The sequence below is a fragment of the Danio rerio genome, chromosome 17 (genome assembly GCF_052040795.2).
Source record: "Danio rerio strain M-AB ecotype USA chromosome 17, GRCz13ab, whole genome shotgun sequence".
Classification (NCBI taxonomy): domain Eukaryota; kingdom Metazoa; phylum Chordata; class Actinopteri; order Cypriniformes; family Danionidae; genus Danio; species Danio rerio.
The window spans coordinates 2,647,501-2,665,510 of record NC_141037.1 but is presented as its reverse complement, the minus strand read 5'-3'; the positions used below and the strand labels follow the sequence as shown (position 1 = coordinate 2,665,510).

The window sequence follows — 18,010 nt, the reverse complement described above, 5'->3', positions numbered from 1 at the left end:
ACACACACACACACACACACACACACACACACACACACACACACACACACACACACACACACAAATACAATCATAATTTATATAACAAAATATTTTTCTATTCAAATTTAAATGATTAAATAAATAAATGTGTGTGTGTGTGTATATGTGAGAGTTTCTGTGCCTCTGTGTGTGTGTGTGTGTGTGTATGTGTGTGTATGTGCACGTGTATGTGTGAATGCGTGCATGTGTGTATGTGTTTGTGTGCATGTGTATGTGTTTGTGTGAATGCGTGCATGTGTGTGTGTGTGTGTGTATGTGTATGTGTTTGTGTGTGCATGTGTATGTGTGAATGCGTGCATGTGTGTATGTGTTTGTGTGCATGTGTATGTGTTTGTGTGAATGCGTGCATGTGTGTGTGTGTGTGTGTATGTGTTTGTGTGAATGCGTGCATGTGTGTATGTGTATGAGTATGTGTGAATGCATGCATGTGCGTGTGTGTGTGCGTGTGTATGTGAGTGTGTGTGTGTGTACAATATATGTATATGTGTGTGTGTGCATGTGAGAGCATGATTGTGTTCAGTGTGTGTGTAAGTCTGAATGTGTGTGTGTCTGTATGTACTGTATATGTGTATGTGTGTGTGTGCATTTGAGTGTGAGTCTGTGTTCAGTGTGTGTTCAGTGTGTGTGTCAGTGTCAGTGTATGTGTGTCAGTGTGAGTGTGTTCAGTGTGTGTGAATGTATATGTGAGAGTTTCTGTGTGTGTGTGTGTGTGTGTGTGTTTGTTTTTGAATGCATGTGTGTCTGTGTGTCAGTGCATGTGTGTTTAAGTGTGTGTTTATGTGAGAGTTTCTGTGTCTGTGTGTGTTTTTGAATGCACGTGTGTATGTGTGTGTGCGCATGTGTATGTGTGAATGCGTGCGCGTCTCCCTGTGTGTACAGTATATGTATGTGTGCGTGTGCATGTGAGAGTGTAATTGTGTTTAGTGTGTGTAAGTCTCAGAGTGTGTGTGTACAGTATATGTGTATGTGTGCATGTGAGAGTGTGTGAGTCTGTTTGATTGTGTTCAGCGTGTGTATGTGTGAGTGTGCACAGTGTGAGTGTGTACAGTATATGTGTGCATGTAAGAGTGTGTGTGTGTGTGTGTGTGTGTGTGTGTGTGTGTGTGTGTGTGTGTGTGTGTGTGTGTGTGTGCATATGAGTGTCTGACCGTCAGGAACGGGTGTCTGGAGTTCTGCAGCACTCGGTTCTCTGTCAGTGTGTGAGCAACTTCATCCTGAAACACACACAGCAGAGCACTTTTCACAGTCAACATTAATACATAAATAAATAAATATTAGAAATAAAATAAGAAATTGTTTCACAGCTAAATAAAAAACGCAGCTTCTATTTTTATCCAACAGTCCCCCAATAGCTGCACTTTTAATCAGTTCAGTTCATGTTTAACTGAGACCATTTTAATATCTCAGGTTTGTTTATTCATTTTCCTTCAGCTCAGTCCCTTTATTTATCAGGGGTCGCCACAGCGGAATGAACCACCAACTTATCCAGTATATGTTTTACGCAGAGAATGTCCTTGATGCCGCAACCCAGTACTGGGAAACACCCAGTACTCATTCACACACACACACACACACACACACACACACACACACACACACACACACACACACACACACACACGCACACACACACACACACTCTATGGCCAATTTAGTTAATCAATTCCCCTATAGCGCATGTGTTTGGACTGTGGGGGAAACTGGAGCACTCTGAGGAAACCCACGCCAACACGAGGAGAACATGCAAACTCCACAGAGAAACGCCAACTGACCAAGCCGGGACTTGAACCAGCGAGGCTGTGAGGCTACATTGCTAACCCCTAAGCCACTGTGTCATCCATTTGTATTTTCATCCGGCTGTTACTCACTTTGGCAACGATCACTTCTTTCTTGAGGATTTTCATGGCGTAATATTTGCCTGTTGCTTTCTCCTTCACCAGAATCACCTTCCCAAAAGTGCCTTTTCCCAGGAGTTTGAGGTATTCGAAGTCATGCATAGTCTGAAACACACAGGAAGAATCTTAACAAGCTTCAAATGGCATACCACACTAATGCCAATCCTACAAATATGCAAATACAGTTAGTACAGTAGTGTGTGTGGTTACAGTAGTGTAAAGTATGGGGTGCCTCATGGATCAGCTTTAGGCCCTTTGCTGTTTACAATTTACATGCTACCCCTGGGAGACATTATTAGAAGACATGGGATCAGCTTTCACTGCTATGCAGATGATACTCAATTATATATTTCAACTAAACCTGATGAGATGTCTGAAGTGTCTAAACTAACTGAGTGTATTAGAGATGTTAAAGACTGGATGACCAACAATTTTCTTCTCTTAAACTCAGACAAAACAGAATTATTACTTATTGGGCATAAATCCTGTACACAGCAGATCTCGCAACTCGACCTACAATTAGAAGGATTCAGAGTTAGCGTTAGCTCTACTATAAAAGATCTGGGTGTCATATTAGACAGCAATTTAGCTTTTGAAAACCATATATCCCATGTCACAAAAACTGCCTTCTTTCATCTGAGAAATATCGCTAAGTTACGAAATATGCTGTGCATCTCAGATGCAGAAAAGCTAGTCCATGCTTTTATGAGCTCTAGGCTGGATTACTGTAATGCTCTGTTTGCTGGCTGCCCAGCATCCTCTATTAACAAACTTCAGCAAATACAAAATGCAGCAGCCAGAGTTCATACCAGGTTTAGAAAATATGATCATATCACCCCAATGTTATCCTCCATACAAGGGCGTAGGTTTGCGCTTGACATTGGTGGGGACTGGGGACGAGTCACTCCCGCCAAGAATGAATATTGTTTATATATATATATATATATATATATATATATATATATATATATATATATATATATATATATATATATATATATATATATATATATATATATATTGCTATTTATTATTTAACTGCTATTAAAATGTATTATTAAGTAATCCTATTTTCTTACAATTTATTAGGTTAAATTAAATAGTCATGCGTGTAGCCAAGGGGGGTCAGGTGGTTTGAAAGAACAAAAGTTGGATTATTATTATTATGTTTGAATTAATTTTATTATTCAAATGGATAAATTCTCACTGAGGAAGGATAAATGCGCTGGCCAGTTTGTTATTTGCCTATTGGCTTCAGTTTTTAATTTAAATCAAGTTAACAGATTTCCCAAAGAAAATTATAATTATAAAATTGTATTTTAAAAATAAGTATATTTACATATTTGAAGAGTTTAGATGCCAAAACCTCTAAATGCCATTTAATATTTTCTTCTAAAATGAGCATTTTTCTCCAACTCCTATGTGTGGACTCAGTGATTTTACTTTTATAGTGACAAATACGTTATTTTCATTGCCTTTAAAGTGAAATAACTGAACATAAATATACAAGGCTGAGAAAAATGCTCATTTTACATGGCATTTAGAGGTTTTGGCATCTGAACTCTTCATTTTTTTATTCTAAGAATTTAAAGTCCTAATTTCTAGTTCAAAGTATTTTTATTATTTGTAAAACTTTAATAAAACATAGTTTAAACGTGTAAATAAAGCTATTTGACAAAATGGTAGGAAATAGTTTTGGTACGTCAAAAAGTGTAGTTATAATAACTATGCAACAAGATTATCCAGCAAAAATGAGTTCCTTTTATGTCACTAAAATGTATTATTTATACCTCAGGTGAATATCTGCAAAAAGGTTGTTTTTCAGAAAACAAATAACCCCTCTTTTCAATAAGCTGGCTACAGGCCTGAAAGTGTCATGTTAAAATAATGTTTATTAAGAGAGAGCTTAATAAAGACTTTCGTACATTTTTCGTACAAATTAAACATGTCTCATAGTATTATTAAAAGATGGAGCACAGGCTGTAGTTTTTCTGACAAATTGTTTCACCTGAACTTGGAGATGTTACTCTAAGAGATTAGGAGAACAGGCAGGTCATATACGTTTACATGTAGGTGTTTATTCTGCAGTTAGTTTTCAGGGAATATTGTTTACAGACTATATCAGTCTGCTTTAACATTAGACTGACCGTAAAAAAAATTAATTAAATTTAAATTATTGGTGGGGACATTTCAGTAGTTTGTGGATATTGGTGGGGACACATCCCCACCGTCCACCCTAAATCTACGCCCCTGTCTCCATACACTGGCTGCCTGTTAAGTTTCAAAACTGAATTTAAAACATTACTTCTCACCTATAAAGCTTTAAATAATCGAGCTCCTGCTTATCTCACCAACCTTCTGTCTCGCTACAATCCAACCCGCTCTTTAAGATTTGAAAACTCAGGGCTTCTGGTAGTACCTAGAACAGCAAAGTCCACTAAAGGAGGTCAAGCCTTCATATTTATGGCTCCTAAACTCTGGAATAGCCTTCCTGATAATGTCCGAGGCTCAGACACACTCTCTCAGTTCAACACATGTTTTTAGTAAAGCATACACTCAGTGCATCACATAGCATTATGATACATGACTGTGCTCCACGCAGGTTTCAGCATCTCGTTTATATACACTATGAACAGCAGCTACGCTAATTATTCTCTTTATTCTCTATTTCCATCTGGGGATACTCATTCGGAGGCCCTCAGACTATGCAGCGCCACTGATGCAATCCAAGACCAGCCACGAGATGATCCCAAGGTTTCCATAATCCTGGACCAGGCCGTATCCTGAGCAGCTGCTGTGGTGGTCATGCAGGAGTGGAGAGCGTGAGACTGATTCCTGTGATGCTGCAGGGACAGACGAGTCTTCGTTGACGTCTAGCGTTCTAGACTGCAGCTCTGCACAAGACGTTTGGCCAGAGGAGAAATGGTCGTGCTCAACTGAGCCTGGTTTCTCTCCAGGTTTCTTAATTCTTAATTTTCGCCAATTGGTGAAGTTTTTTCCTCGCCGCTGTCGCCACTGGCTTGCATGGTTCGAGATCTGTAGAGCTTCGCATCGATGGATTTGCTCTTCAGTGTTTGGACTCTCAGTAGTGATTATTAAACCACACTGAACTGAGCTGAACTAAACTTAAACTCTGAAAACTGAATGACACTGTTTCAATTCACCACAATCTTCAATGTGAAGCTGCCTTGACACAATCTACATTGTAAAAGCGCTAGAGGAATAAAGATGAAGTGAATTGAATAGTGTGTGTGTGTGTGTGATGTACCACTTTGTGTGGTGGTTTGCTCAGACTGGTCTCCATGTCTGTGTGTTCTGCTGACGCGTCCATCATCTCCTCCTCTTGTTTCTGCAGACTCTCCGCCACAGTCTGGATGGCTTTGGTCCATTCCTGCCTACAAACACAACAACACCAGCACGACATGACCAACTGCACATGGCTGTATGTGTGTGCACGCTTTTATGAGTGTGTATGCATGCGAATGAATGGATGTGCATGAGTATGCATTTGAATAAGTGTGCATGAAAATGTGTGTGTATGCATCTGTGTGCATGTGCGAATATAAGTAACTGAGCATGTGTATGTGCGTGTGTGTGTGTGTGTGTGTATTTGTACAGTATAAAAGTGTATGCATGGTCATGAGTGTGAATGCATACAGTATGTGTGTGTTCAAGTGTGTATGCATGAGTAGGAGTGTTTACATGTTCATGAGAGTGTATGTGTGTTCAGGTGTGTGTGCATGTGTAAGTAAGTGTATGTGTGTCTATGTGAGTGTGTATGAGTCTGTGTGAGAGTGTGTGTGTGTGTGTATAAAAGTAACTAAGTGTGTGTAGATGTGCTGGCATCTATACAGTAAGCATGTGTGCATGTGTGTGTGTGAATATATGTGTTTGTACAGTATATATGTGTATGCATGTTCATGTGTGTGTGTTCAGGTGTGTGCATGCATGTGTACCTGTTTAAGTGAGTGTATGTGTGTCTATGTGAGGGTGTATGCACGTGTAAGGGTGTGTATGAGTCTGTGTGAGAGTGTGTATGTGTATATAAGTAACTAAGTGTGTGTAGATGTGCTTGCATCTATACAGTAAGCGTGTGTGCATGTGTGTGTGTGTGTGTGTGTGTGAATGTATGTGTTTGTACAGTATATGTGTATCCATGTTCATGTGTGTGTGTTCAGGTGTGTGCATGCATGTGTACCTGTTTAAGTGAGTGTATGTGTGTCTATATGAGTGTGTATGCATGTGCAAGAGTGTGTATGAGTCTGTGCGTGTGAATATATATGTTTGTACAGTATATATGTGTATGCATGAGCATGAGTGTGTGTGTGTTTAGGTGTGTGCATGCATGTTTAAATGTGTAAGTGAGTGTATGTGTGTCTATGTGAGTGTGTGAGCATGTGTAAGAGTGTGTATGAGTCAATATGTCAATGTAAGTAAGTTAGTGTATACAGTAAGTGTGTGTGTGTGTGTGTGTGTGACCTTTCTTCAGGCGTCTCCACGTGGAAGGTGCGCTCAATGACAGTGGTCCACTGCAGGCAGCGTATGATGAATGTGTTTGGTTTCGGTCGCTCCGTCTTCATCAGCTGACATTCTGGACACATCCGGAGGAAAACACACCAGAGACACACACACACACACACACACACACACGCACACACAGACTGAGAAATGACACCCGCAATCATTTATCTTTATCTGTGTGTTTCTCCAGCAGCGCATCACATACACTCAGTGGGGAACTGAACAGGTGCGCACCACTCTACACACACACACACTCGACATCCCACACCATCACGCCAGAATGAAAACACTGGATGAAAACGCAACAGGCAGAAGCATGCATCTAAACTGCCGTATGAACACAGCGCTCAGCAGAAAGCTTTATTATTAGTGGCTCTAATTCATTAAGTGTACTAGGTCATGGATCTGTTTATTAATAATTCTCATAATTATGCATGGATTATGAATAACTTTTAGTTTATTTCTGTTTGAAATGTTGCAAACACTGATTGTAGACCTCAACAAACCAAAAAAAAAAAAGCATAAAGGAATATAAACTAGTGCTGTCAATTGATAAAAACAATTAATTAATTAATCACACTATTTTGCAATTAATCGCGATGATTATTCACATTTAAAATACTGAAACATGTCATTTTGGCTATTCAAATGTAAAATTAAGGTAAACGCGAGACAAAAAACTATTTAAATTCTAAATATAATTGTTTAACAGAATTTTTGTTTAACTTGTAACACAGATTTCTTCATGTAAACAACATACCCACAATAAACCATCAAGATCCTGGCTTAACAGCCATATTTATTACAGAAATTAAAACACAGGCATGTTAATGACATTTGAATTTCAAAACAATCAATGCCAATAACAAAAAAAAAAATGATTTCCATGTTGGATTCAAAGTGGACTGCAAAACAAATGCCCAAATACACAACAGAGTCTGGATGCCGACATGATGCAGTCTCAGACCGATGCGCATGTCCGGCTGAGATTGCATCACTCTGAATGCACATGTCTGGCTGAGATGGCACCGGTCTGAGACTGCATCATGTACGCATCCAGACCCTTCTCAAAATACAGGCGTTGCAGATATGGAAAATTCTAACCATAAAGTGTTGAATACAAACAATTGCACTCATTGTAAAGTTGTATTGCTGTGAGTTGTGAACATTTATTAAAGCAGAAACAATAATGCTCAGCCCTCCTTTACATTCAGCCAGTTGCTAAGACAGTCCAGCCTGTTGACATTATCAGAGGACAATGTGGACCTTTTTTTTTTAATGAGCTGAGAGTGAGAACAGTCTTTCACAAGCAGGATCACTGAATCAGCATAGGATTTTCGGTGCCTAATTTTGTTGCCACTGGTGCTGTGAAGCACCAAGCAGTATATTAAAGGCACCCACAGGTTGTGTCACACCAAAGGCTCATTCTTACAGGGACTTTGGTCACGCCATCTCTAAACATTTAAACAACTTTAAGGGATACGGACGGCGATGTCGGCGGTGTTAAAATATCGTTTAAAAATAAACAAATAAACAACAGGCTGAAAACATGGTGGAATCACATGACCACAATGGCTTTTCTTTTATCTGGATCGCTTTTGAAAACACTACTGGTTGGGTTTAGGGGTGGGGGTGGATCAGTCAGGCAGTCAACAGCTAGCTGGCCTGGTCGGATGGAGTGTATATTACGCACTTTGGTGGATTTACGCAAGAAAAGGACGCGCAGGAGGAATTTGAGATCAACAAGCAGTGTACACAGCGGCCTCCGGTGGATTTGCAAAAACAAAAGCTGCGAGCAGACGTGCCTGCGGTTGTGTATTTCAATATCCCCAGACGTGTAGACCTGGGTACATATATCTGCCCATGGGCAAAGTAAATAATCTTAATTTCAAAATAGGAGCAAGATTATGGGCAACACGGTTGCTCAGTGGTTAGCACTGTGGCTTCATAGCAAGAAAGTCACTGGTTCAAGTCCCGGCTGGGCCAGTTGGCGTTTCTGTGTGGAGTTTGCATGTTCTCCCCGTGTTGGTGTGGGTTTTCTCCGGGTGCTCCGGTTTCCACCATAGTCCAAACACATGCGCTATAGGGGAATTGATGAACTGAATTGGCCATAGTGTATGAGTGAGTGTGTAAATGTGAGAGGGTATTGGTGTTTTCCCAGCTGAAAGGGCATCCACTGTGTAAAACATATGCTGGAATAGTTAGCGGTTCATTCCACCGTGGACACCCCTTATAAATAAGAGACTAAGCTAAAGGAAAATAGGTAACACTTTAGAAAAACTATCCTAAATAGTATATGTATAGTTATAAATCATTAAAATACTGTTAACAAGTCATTTATAACTTGTTAACTAACAGCTTGTAAGTTATCTATTGGCCATCTACAAGGCACAGTTATAAACAATTAACAAACTAGTAACTTTTATTTAATAAGTAATGTACAACTCATTAACTAACAGTTTATTAATAGTCTATTAACTAGTTATAACAATAGTTGTAAACAATTAATAAACGATTAACTATTATTTAACAAGTCATTTATAACTCATTAACTAACAGTTTACTAATAATCTATTAACTAGTTATAATGGATATTTGTAAGCAATTAACATATTATTAACTATTATTTAACAAGCCATTTATAAACCGTTAACTAACAGTTTACTAATAATCTGTTAACTAGTTATAATGGATATTTATAAGCAATTAACATATTATTAACTATTATTTAACAAGCCATTTATAAACCGTTAACTAACAGTTTATTAATAGTCAATTAACTAGTTATAACGGATAGCTATAAACAATTAACAAACTATTAACTATTATTTAACAAGTCACTTATAACCCATTAACTAACAGTTTGTTAATGATTTATAAACTACCTATAACGGATAGTTATTCTAAAGTGTTACCGGAAAATAAATTAAATGCTTTTTTCCTTCGGCACCAAACTTCAAACTTGAAAAATGGTTCATTGCAAAATGTTGCAAACTATTGACATGGGCTGAATGTAAACAAACAGAGTTGAAGGATAGACTGCCATTTCATTTGCTTGTTTAAATTCAGCCCATATCAATAGTTTGCAATCAGTTCTCTTAAAAAAAAAAATTGTCAATTTAATTAATAATTTTTCTTTCTTTTCAAACAACCACACCTATTCAAAAGCATTAATAGCATCAGTCAGAAAGTGTTGCGGAAAATAAAAAGAGAGTGCTTTCTCTTCACACACAGATGCTATAACCAATGCGCAACTGCGTCCACTAAAAACCGGACGGTCATCACTTGTTAAAAACTCAAACTCACGTCTTTTTAAAGCAGAAATAAGCTGTGTCTGTGTTCTCAAAAATGCATCTCAAAGAGGAAAAAAAGTGGTGTTTTCAGAGCGACGAAGCACATTGGTCTCCAGTCTCCAGCAGCGTCTGCGTTCTCCAGCAAACATATGTGGAGGAGACATGTGTCACCAGACCACCACTGAGACGCAGGAATAATGAGGATCAGACACTTAATAACCACTATATTTCATGAGTGTCAGCGAGGAAGCGTCTCTTGAACAAACATTATGGCTGTCTAATTAGTCTGTTCAATCATTTCAACAGTTTCTGCTGAGGTTCGACTGGCGACGACAACCCAGAATATGCTTAATATGTTGCACACGTCCCTCGAGGAAACACAAAAACTGTTGGAGGTCAGATGGAGATGTACGGGAAATATGGTCCAGTCATTAAATTAAGCATGCACGCAGGGGAATATCTCAGATTTACTTCAAACACGTTTAAACTTTACATTATAGTTAAGTGTTTATGTGCAAATATGTGACCCTGGAGAAGACATAAGGGACATAAGAGTCAATGTTTAGAGTGAGATTCATGCATCTTCTATATTTTAAGACATCATCCAGTCATTAAGTGAAGCATATTTACAGGGCATTTAGTTTCAACTAGTCTCAACTGTGCATTAAAGTTGAGTCTTCATGTGCAAATATGTGACCCTGGAGCACAAAACCATCATAAGGATCAATGTTTGGACTGTGACATTCATATAGTACATACATACATAAATAGACATACTTTTGTATTACTATTTATTTATTTATTTATTTTATACATTTGTCAATATATTGCTTATTTATTTATCTATTTATTTATTTCAGACATTTGTCAATTTATTGCTTATTTATTTGTTTATTTATTTTATTAATTGATTTAATTTATTTATTTGTTTGTTTATTTTATTAATTGATTTGATTTATTTATTTATTTATTTCAGACATTTGTCAATATATTGCTTATTTATTTATTTATTTCAGACATTTGTCAATTTATTGCTTATTTATTTGTGTATTTATTTTATTAATTAATTTTTTATTGTATGTATTTATTTATTTAATTTATTTCAGATATTTGTCAATATATTGCTTATATATATGTGTATTTATTTTATTAATTAATTATATTTATTTAATTTATTTCAATAAATTATAATATAAAATAAAATAAATATTTATTTCAATATATAGCTTTTTTCATTTCAGACATTTGTCAATATATTGCTTATTCATTTACTTATTTCAGACATTTGTCAATTTATTGCTTATTTATTTGTGTTTTTATTTTATTAATTAATTTTGTTTATTTTATTTATTTATTTAATGTATTTCAGATATATGTTAATATATTGCTTACTTATTTTATTAATTGATTTTATATATTTATTTATTTAATTTATTTAATAAATGATAATATAAAATAAAATAAAAATTAATTATTTCAATATATAGCTTTTTCATTTTAGACATTTGTAAATATATTGCTTATTTATTTATTTGTATATTTTAAACTTTTGTCAATTTAGTGCTTATTTAATTATGATAATAATTTGACTTCCCCCTCTTTTTTTAAAGAGAAAAACGTTGAACAGTGAAAATCCTATTTTTTCTATATTTTCCTAAGTAAACTGTCAGAGACTCACGGGCCACAGAGAAGTTGTTGAGCGGCGTCTCCAGCTGATCCACATCTTGCGGTCGCTCCTTATAGCCGATAAACGTACCGTCACTCTTCAGCAAGAAGTACCGCGGCCTCCACGTCTTTATATACTCTCCTGAAAGACAGACAGAGAAACAACTACATCAGGATTACTGACAGAAAAACCACGGCCTTCACGACTTTATATACTCTCCTGAAGGACAGACAGAGAAATAAACACATCAGGATTATTGACAGACCAAAGAACAAAGACAAAGAACAAGGACATACATTCTCTCCACACCACCACCAGTGTGCAGCTCTACTTGGATGATGTGATGGCAGCCACAGGACAACGGCGCCAGTGTGCTCACCACACACCAGCTATAGGTGGAAAGACAGTGATAGAGCCAATTCTGTGTAAGGGGATGATTGGGAGTCCATGATCTGGCTGATGGAGGGAATTTAGCCAGGGTTACACCGCTACTCTTTATCAGAAGTGCCATAGGATTTATAATGACCACATAGAGTCAAGACCTCAGTATAACGTCTCATCCGAAAGACTGCGCTCACTGACAGTATAGCGTCCCCTTCACTATACTGGGGCATTAGGACATACACAGACCGCAGGTTGAGCGCCCCCTGCTGGCCTCTCTAACACCACTTCCAACAGCAACCTAGTGTTCCCATGTGGTCTCCCATCCAGGTACTGACCAGGCTCAGCCCTGCTTAGCTTCAGTGAGTAACCGCTCTTGGGCTGCAGGGTGATATTGCTGTGGCTCTTTAATTATTCAGGAATCAAGTGGGTTGTCTATTTTAGTTGCTTTTATTTATATATTTTTACCACATTTACGATTTAGATTATTGTAAGTGTTTTAATTTGACTTGTATATTATACATTATATATATTTATTGTATTATATGTTTATATATTTACTATTTGTAGTTGTTTATTTCGATTGCTTTTATTTGAAAATAATTATGCAGAAGTTTTGCATTTTTGTGATTCATAAATTCAGATTTTTTTTGTGTTGAAGTACTCTGAGAGTCAGAAATGGTGCATGAACTTTGCACTGACTGTAAACCCTGATAATGATGATGATAAATTTGTGTGATGAATGCATGTACTGTAATGTGCTTTGGACATTTAATTTAGGAAAATAAAATTTTTTTACATTTTTTTTATTTGATTTGATTCATTTAATTTCGGACAGAAATATCATACATAAAATATCATTAACAAAAAAACACATTTCAACATGGTCGAAAATGGAGTGGGATGAAGCACAAGCGTATTATTTTCCCACCCCATTACCACATACATCTTTCGTCTATTACTTAAACTTATTTCTTCTTTTACTCATTTCTTCTTTTTACATGAGACATATTTTTATCCTTTTGGCATCTTTGACAATTTATATGTTTGATTCCATTTGTACCTTTACATTTTGTAACATAGACCCCCCCCCAAAAAAATACATAGTACTGCAAATAGTCATTAATTAAACAAGGATACTTGTTATTCTACATACAAAAGGTAAAGTTTATACATTTTTAATTATCTAGGAATCAAGTTGCTTGTCTATTTTAGTTGCTTTCATTTCATTTCATTTTCTTGTCTGCTTAGTCCCTTTATTAATCCGGGGTCGCCACGGCGGAATGAACCGCCAACTTATCCAGCACGTTTTTAAACAGCGGATGCCCTTCCAGCCACAACCCATCTCTGGGAAACATCCATACACACATTCACACACACACTCATACACTATGGACAATTTCGCCTACCCAATTCACCTGTACCGCATGTGTTTGGACTGTGAGGGAAACCGGAGCACCCGGAGGAAACCCATGCAAAGGCAGGGAGAACATGCAAACTCCACACAGAAACGCCAACTGAGCCAAGGTTCGAACCAGCGACCCAGCGACCTTGTTGTGAGGCGACAGCACTACCTACTGCGCCACTGCCTCGCCCTTAGTTGCTTTTATACATTTTTTTTACCACATTTACGATTTAGATTATTGTAAGGGTTTTATTTGACTTGTATATTATACATTATATATATTTACCTTTTGTAGTTGTTTATTTCGATTGCTTTAATTTTAAAATAATTATGCAGAAGTTTTGCATTTTTGTTATTCATAAATTAATATTTTTTTTTGTGTTGAAGTACTCTGAGAGTCAGAAATGGTGCATTATCTTGATCTGAACTTTGCATTGACTGTAAACTCTGACGATGATGGTGATGAGTGTGTGTGATGAATGCATGTACTGTAGTGTGCTTTGGACATTTCATTTAGGAAAACTTTGTTTTACATATTTTTTTTAATACATTTTTAATTATTTAAGATTCACGTTGGTTGTCTATTTTAGTTGCTTTTATACATTTTTTAACCACATTTCTAAATTTGATTATTTTAAGTTTTTTATTAATTAAACTGATTTTATATATTTATACCTTTTTTATTTCTTTCATTTAAAATAATTCTACAGCATTTCTGTGATATCATTTTCCCTTTTCTATTTTGATTAGTGTTTTAATTTTTTTTTTTTTTACACATTTTAGTTAATTATTTAATTGCTTTCATTTTAAAATAATTATACAGCAGTCCTGCATAGCCCTCCAAAATTATCACAATTTAAAGGCTTAATTAGCTTAACTAGGCTAATTAGGGCAATTAGGCAAGTCATTGTATAACAGTGGTTTGTTCTGTACAATCTCAAACAAGTATTGCTTAAGGGGGCTAATAATACTGACCTTAAAATGGCTTTAAAACAATTAAAAACTGCTTTTATTCAAGCCAAAATAAAATAAATCTTTCTCCAGAAGAACAAATATTAGAGGAAAGACTGTGAACATTTCCTTAATCTGTTCAACATTCATTCATTCAATTTCATTTGGCTTAGTCCCTTTATTCATCAGCAGTTGCCACAGTGGAATGAACCAGCAACTTATCTAGGAAATGTTTTACACAGCGATGCTGTTTCAGCTGCAACCCAGAACTGGAAAACACCCATACATGTTCATTCACACATACACTCACACACTATGTGTTTGGACTGTACATACACTCACACACTATGTGTTTGGACTGTGGGGGAAACTGGAGCACCCGGAGGAAACCCACACTAACACGGGGAGAACATTCAAACTCCACACAGAAATGCCAACTGACTCAGCCGAGACTCAAACCAGCGACCTTCTTGCTGTGAGACGACAGTGCTAACCACTGAGCCACTGAACAAAACAAATGTTTTTGTGAGCAGTCTAGATAACGGCAACAGCAGTACTCTGAGCCTGCATTCTCTAGATCTGAAGTTTTGCACTGACTGTAAACTCTGATGATGATGATGAGTTTGCGTGATGAATGTCTGTAGTGTGTGTGTCCTCTGGTCTGTCACAGCTGAAATGAGGCAAAAAGGCACCAGAGCTGAGCGAAACAGACGTTTGCGTGACACATCCACACTTTAGTGACGGAGGAAATGGGCCAATTAAGGACAGCTTGCTCAGACCCGGCATGGGGTTAATATTCAACTCCCGTAATTAAAAATAAATTACACTTTTCCTGGATAACTCTTCAAACTGTCTCTGTGTTTCTGCCTCTTTTCGCTTCTCTCCGTTTTTGTTTTTTTTCTTCGACTCCGCAACATCTGGTGCAGTGATTTCTGCATCGTCCTCAGCACAAATTGATTCGGGGTTGCAGAAAAAAATGCCAGCAGTTTTTGCCGCTTTCCTCTCGTGCTGTTTTGGAAACGGAGGTGTTTTAATGTCACGCTGGGCCTTTGAGTTCAAACAAGGTTTCACGCTTATATATAGACGCATGATTTCTAAAGGTTCAGCTGCACAATTAATAGACAAGTGATAATGTACGTCCAGCTGGTTCTTATATCGTGTTGCTGTGTTATGTCCCAGATGAAACCCATGCCAACACAGGAGAACATGCAAACTCCACACAGAAACGTCAACTGACCCAGCCGAGACTCGAACCAGCTACCTTCTTGCTGTGAGGCGATAGTGGTACCCACTGCGCCACCGTGTTGCCGTTATGTTGCTATGTTACGTTGTTGTGTTGTTATCTTATGCTATGTAATTTTGTGTTTTGTTGCCATGTTATGTGTTGTTGTTATGTGATGTGTCATGTTATGTTGCTATGTTGTGTTGTGTTGCTATGTTTTGTTTTGTTGTGTTGCATTGTTATGTGATGGGATGTGTTGTTTTGTTATGCTGCTATTTTGTTAAGATGTTATGTTCTGCTATGTTATGCGTTATGTTGTTATCTTATGTTATATTGTGTGTTATGTTATTATGTGTAGTGGTGTTATGTGATGTTATGTATTGTGATGTGTTGTGATCTTATATGTTATGATGTGATGTGTTGTGATGTTATGTGTTATGATGTTATGTGATATGATGTGATCTTATGTTATGTGTTGTAATGTGTTAGAATGTTATGTGATGTCATGTGTTGTGTTTTTATGTGGTGTGTTGTGATGTAATGTGATGTGATGTTATGTGTCGGGATGTTATGTGATGCTGTTAGATGTTATGTGATGTCTCGTGATGTTGTGTAATGTGATGCGCTGTGATGTTATGTGATGTGTTGTGATTAGATGTGATGTTATGTGTTGCGATGTTATGTGGTGTGTTGTGATGTAATGTGATGTGTTGTGATGTAATGTGATGTTATGTGTTGTGATGTGTTGTGATGTGATATCATGTGCTGTCATGTTATGTTATGTGTTGTGGTGTTATGTGATGTTATGTGATGTGTTGTGTGATATGATGTTATGTGATATGCTGTGATGTTATGTGTTGTGATGTGTTGTTATGTTATGTGTTGTGATGGTATGTGATGCTGTGTGATGTTATGTGATATGTTGTGATGTTTTGTGATGTTATGTGTTGTGATGTATGTGATGTGTTGTGATGTTATGTGATCTGATGTGTTGTGATATCATGTGCTGTCATGTTATGTTATGTGTTGTGGTGTTTTGTGATATTATGTGTTGTTATGTTATGTGTTGTGATGTGCTGTTATGTTATGTTGTGTGATGTGTTGTGATGTTATGTGATGTTTTGTGATGTAATGTGATGCTATGAGATGTGTTGATGTGTTATGTGATGTTATGTGATGTGTTGTGATTTTATGTGTTGTTATGTGTTGTAATGCTATGTTGCGTTGTTATGTTATGGGATGTGTTGTGATGTTATGTTGCATTGTAATGTTATGTGATGTGCTGTGATGTGATGTGTTGTGATGTGTTGTTATGTTATGTGATGTGTTGTGATGTGTTGTCATGTTATGTGATGTGTTTTTATGTTATGTTACGTAGGTTGCGATATAATGTGATGTAATGTGATGCGCTGTGATGTGTTGTAATGTTACGTGATGTGTTGTCATGTGATGTTATGTTGCATTGTTATGTTGTATTGTGATGTTATGTTGCATTGTTATGTTATGTAATGTGTTGTAATATTATGTGTTGTGATGTTATGTCGCATTTTTATGTGTGATGTTTTGTAATGTAATGTGTTAAGATGTTATGTGATGTGTTGTGATGTTATGTTGCATTGTTATTTTATGTGATGTGTTGTGATGTTATGTTGCATTGTTATTTATGTAGTGTGTTGTGATGTTATGTTGCATTGTGATTTTATGTGATGTGTTGTGATGTAATGTGTTGTGATGTTATGTTGCATTGTTATTTATGTAGCGTGTTGTGATGTTATATGATGTTATGTGATGTTATGTTGCATTGTTATGTTATGTGATGTTTTGTATTGTGATGTGTTGTGATGATATGTATAGAGTAAATGTATATAATAAATTCTGACAGGTTTATCGTTTATCACCAGACTTAAGTGCATATATGCAAATAAAAGATGATTTATTACAGAACTCTGACGATCCGGATATGAAGTGCATTCGTTCATTTCCTTTTCGACTTAGTCCCTTTATTTATCAGGGGTCGCCACAGCGGAATGAACTGTCAACTATTCTAGAACACAGCGGATGCCCATCCAGCCACAACCCAGCACTGGGAAACACCCATACACACTCATTCACATGCCACAGTATCGCCCGAATATAAAGTTAAGATTTACATATTACAGTAAGTTCAATTGACAAAAGGCTTGTTTGACAGAAAAGCTTTGCGAGTCGGTGATCCACCAAGACAGACTGTAGAGCAGTGTAATAATGAAAGATGAGCCCAGCAGCCCATAAAGCAGATCCTTTACATTCAACACTTCAATACAGCTAAAGCATTACAAATGAGTCCAGCTGATTCACAACAACTGTGGAGCAGAGCAACATCTGTCCTACAGGCCTGTGTACTTAAGACTCGCGCACACACACACACACTCTCCACATGCCCAATGTGTGTTCACGCCTGCTGCCATTATTCATCCTGGCAAGAGGAAATCTCTCTCAAACTTCTTCTGCAGAGTCAGAGCTTTTAGAAATCACACACACACACACAAACACACTCTCATACACACACTCAAAGAAACTTCATACGCACTCTAATGTGTGCATTGCTGTGTGTGTGTGTATGAACGCACTTTTGAGTGTGTGAGTGCATGAATG

General features: G+C 37.0%; 1 protein-coding gene and 1 long non-coding RNA gene across 6 annotated transcripts in view; one reads left to right on the top strand and one right to left on the bottom strand.

Moving 5' to 3' along the window:
* The window catches only part of akt1 (AKT serine/threonine kinase 1), a 131,678-nt gene that overhangs the window by 36,103 nt on the left and 77,565 nt on the right, over positions 1 to 18,010 (bottom strand). For all 5 annotated transcript variants that reach the window (XR_015512413.2, XR_015512414.2, XM_087288442.1 and 2 more), the window contains 5 exon segments: positions 11,430 to 11,558; positions 6,417 to 6,528; positions 5,206 to 5,332; positions 1,911 to 2,042; positions 1,191 to 1,256 (listed from right to left, as the gene is read on the bottom strand). Coding sequence is in view for 3 of the 5 variants with exons in the window: in XM_087288442.1 (XP_087144568.1) it covers positions 1,191 to 1,256; positions 1,911 to 2,042; positions 5,206 to 5,332; positions 6,417 to 6,528; positions 11,430 to 11,558 (566 nt within the window). In the remaining 2 variants the exon portion in view is untranslated.
* Positions 1 to 18,010, top strand: part of LOC147839869 (uncharacterized) — a 127,090-nt gene that overhangs the window by 104,130 nt on the left and 4,950 nt on the right. The window lies entirely within an intron of this gene.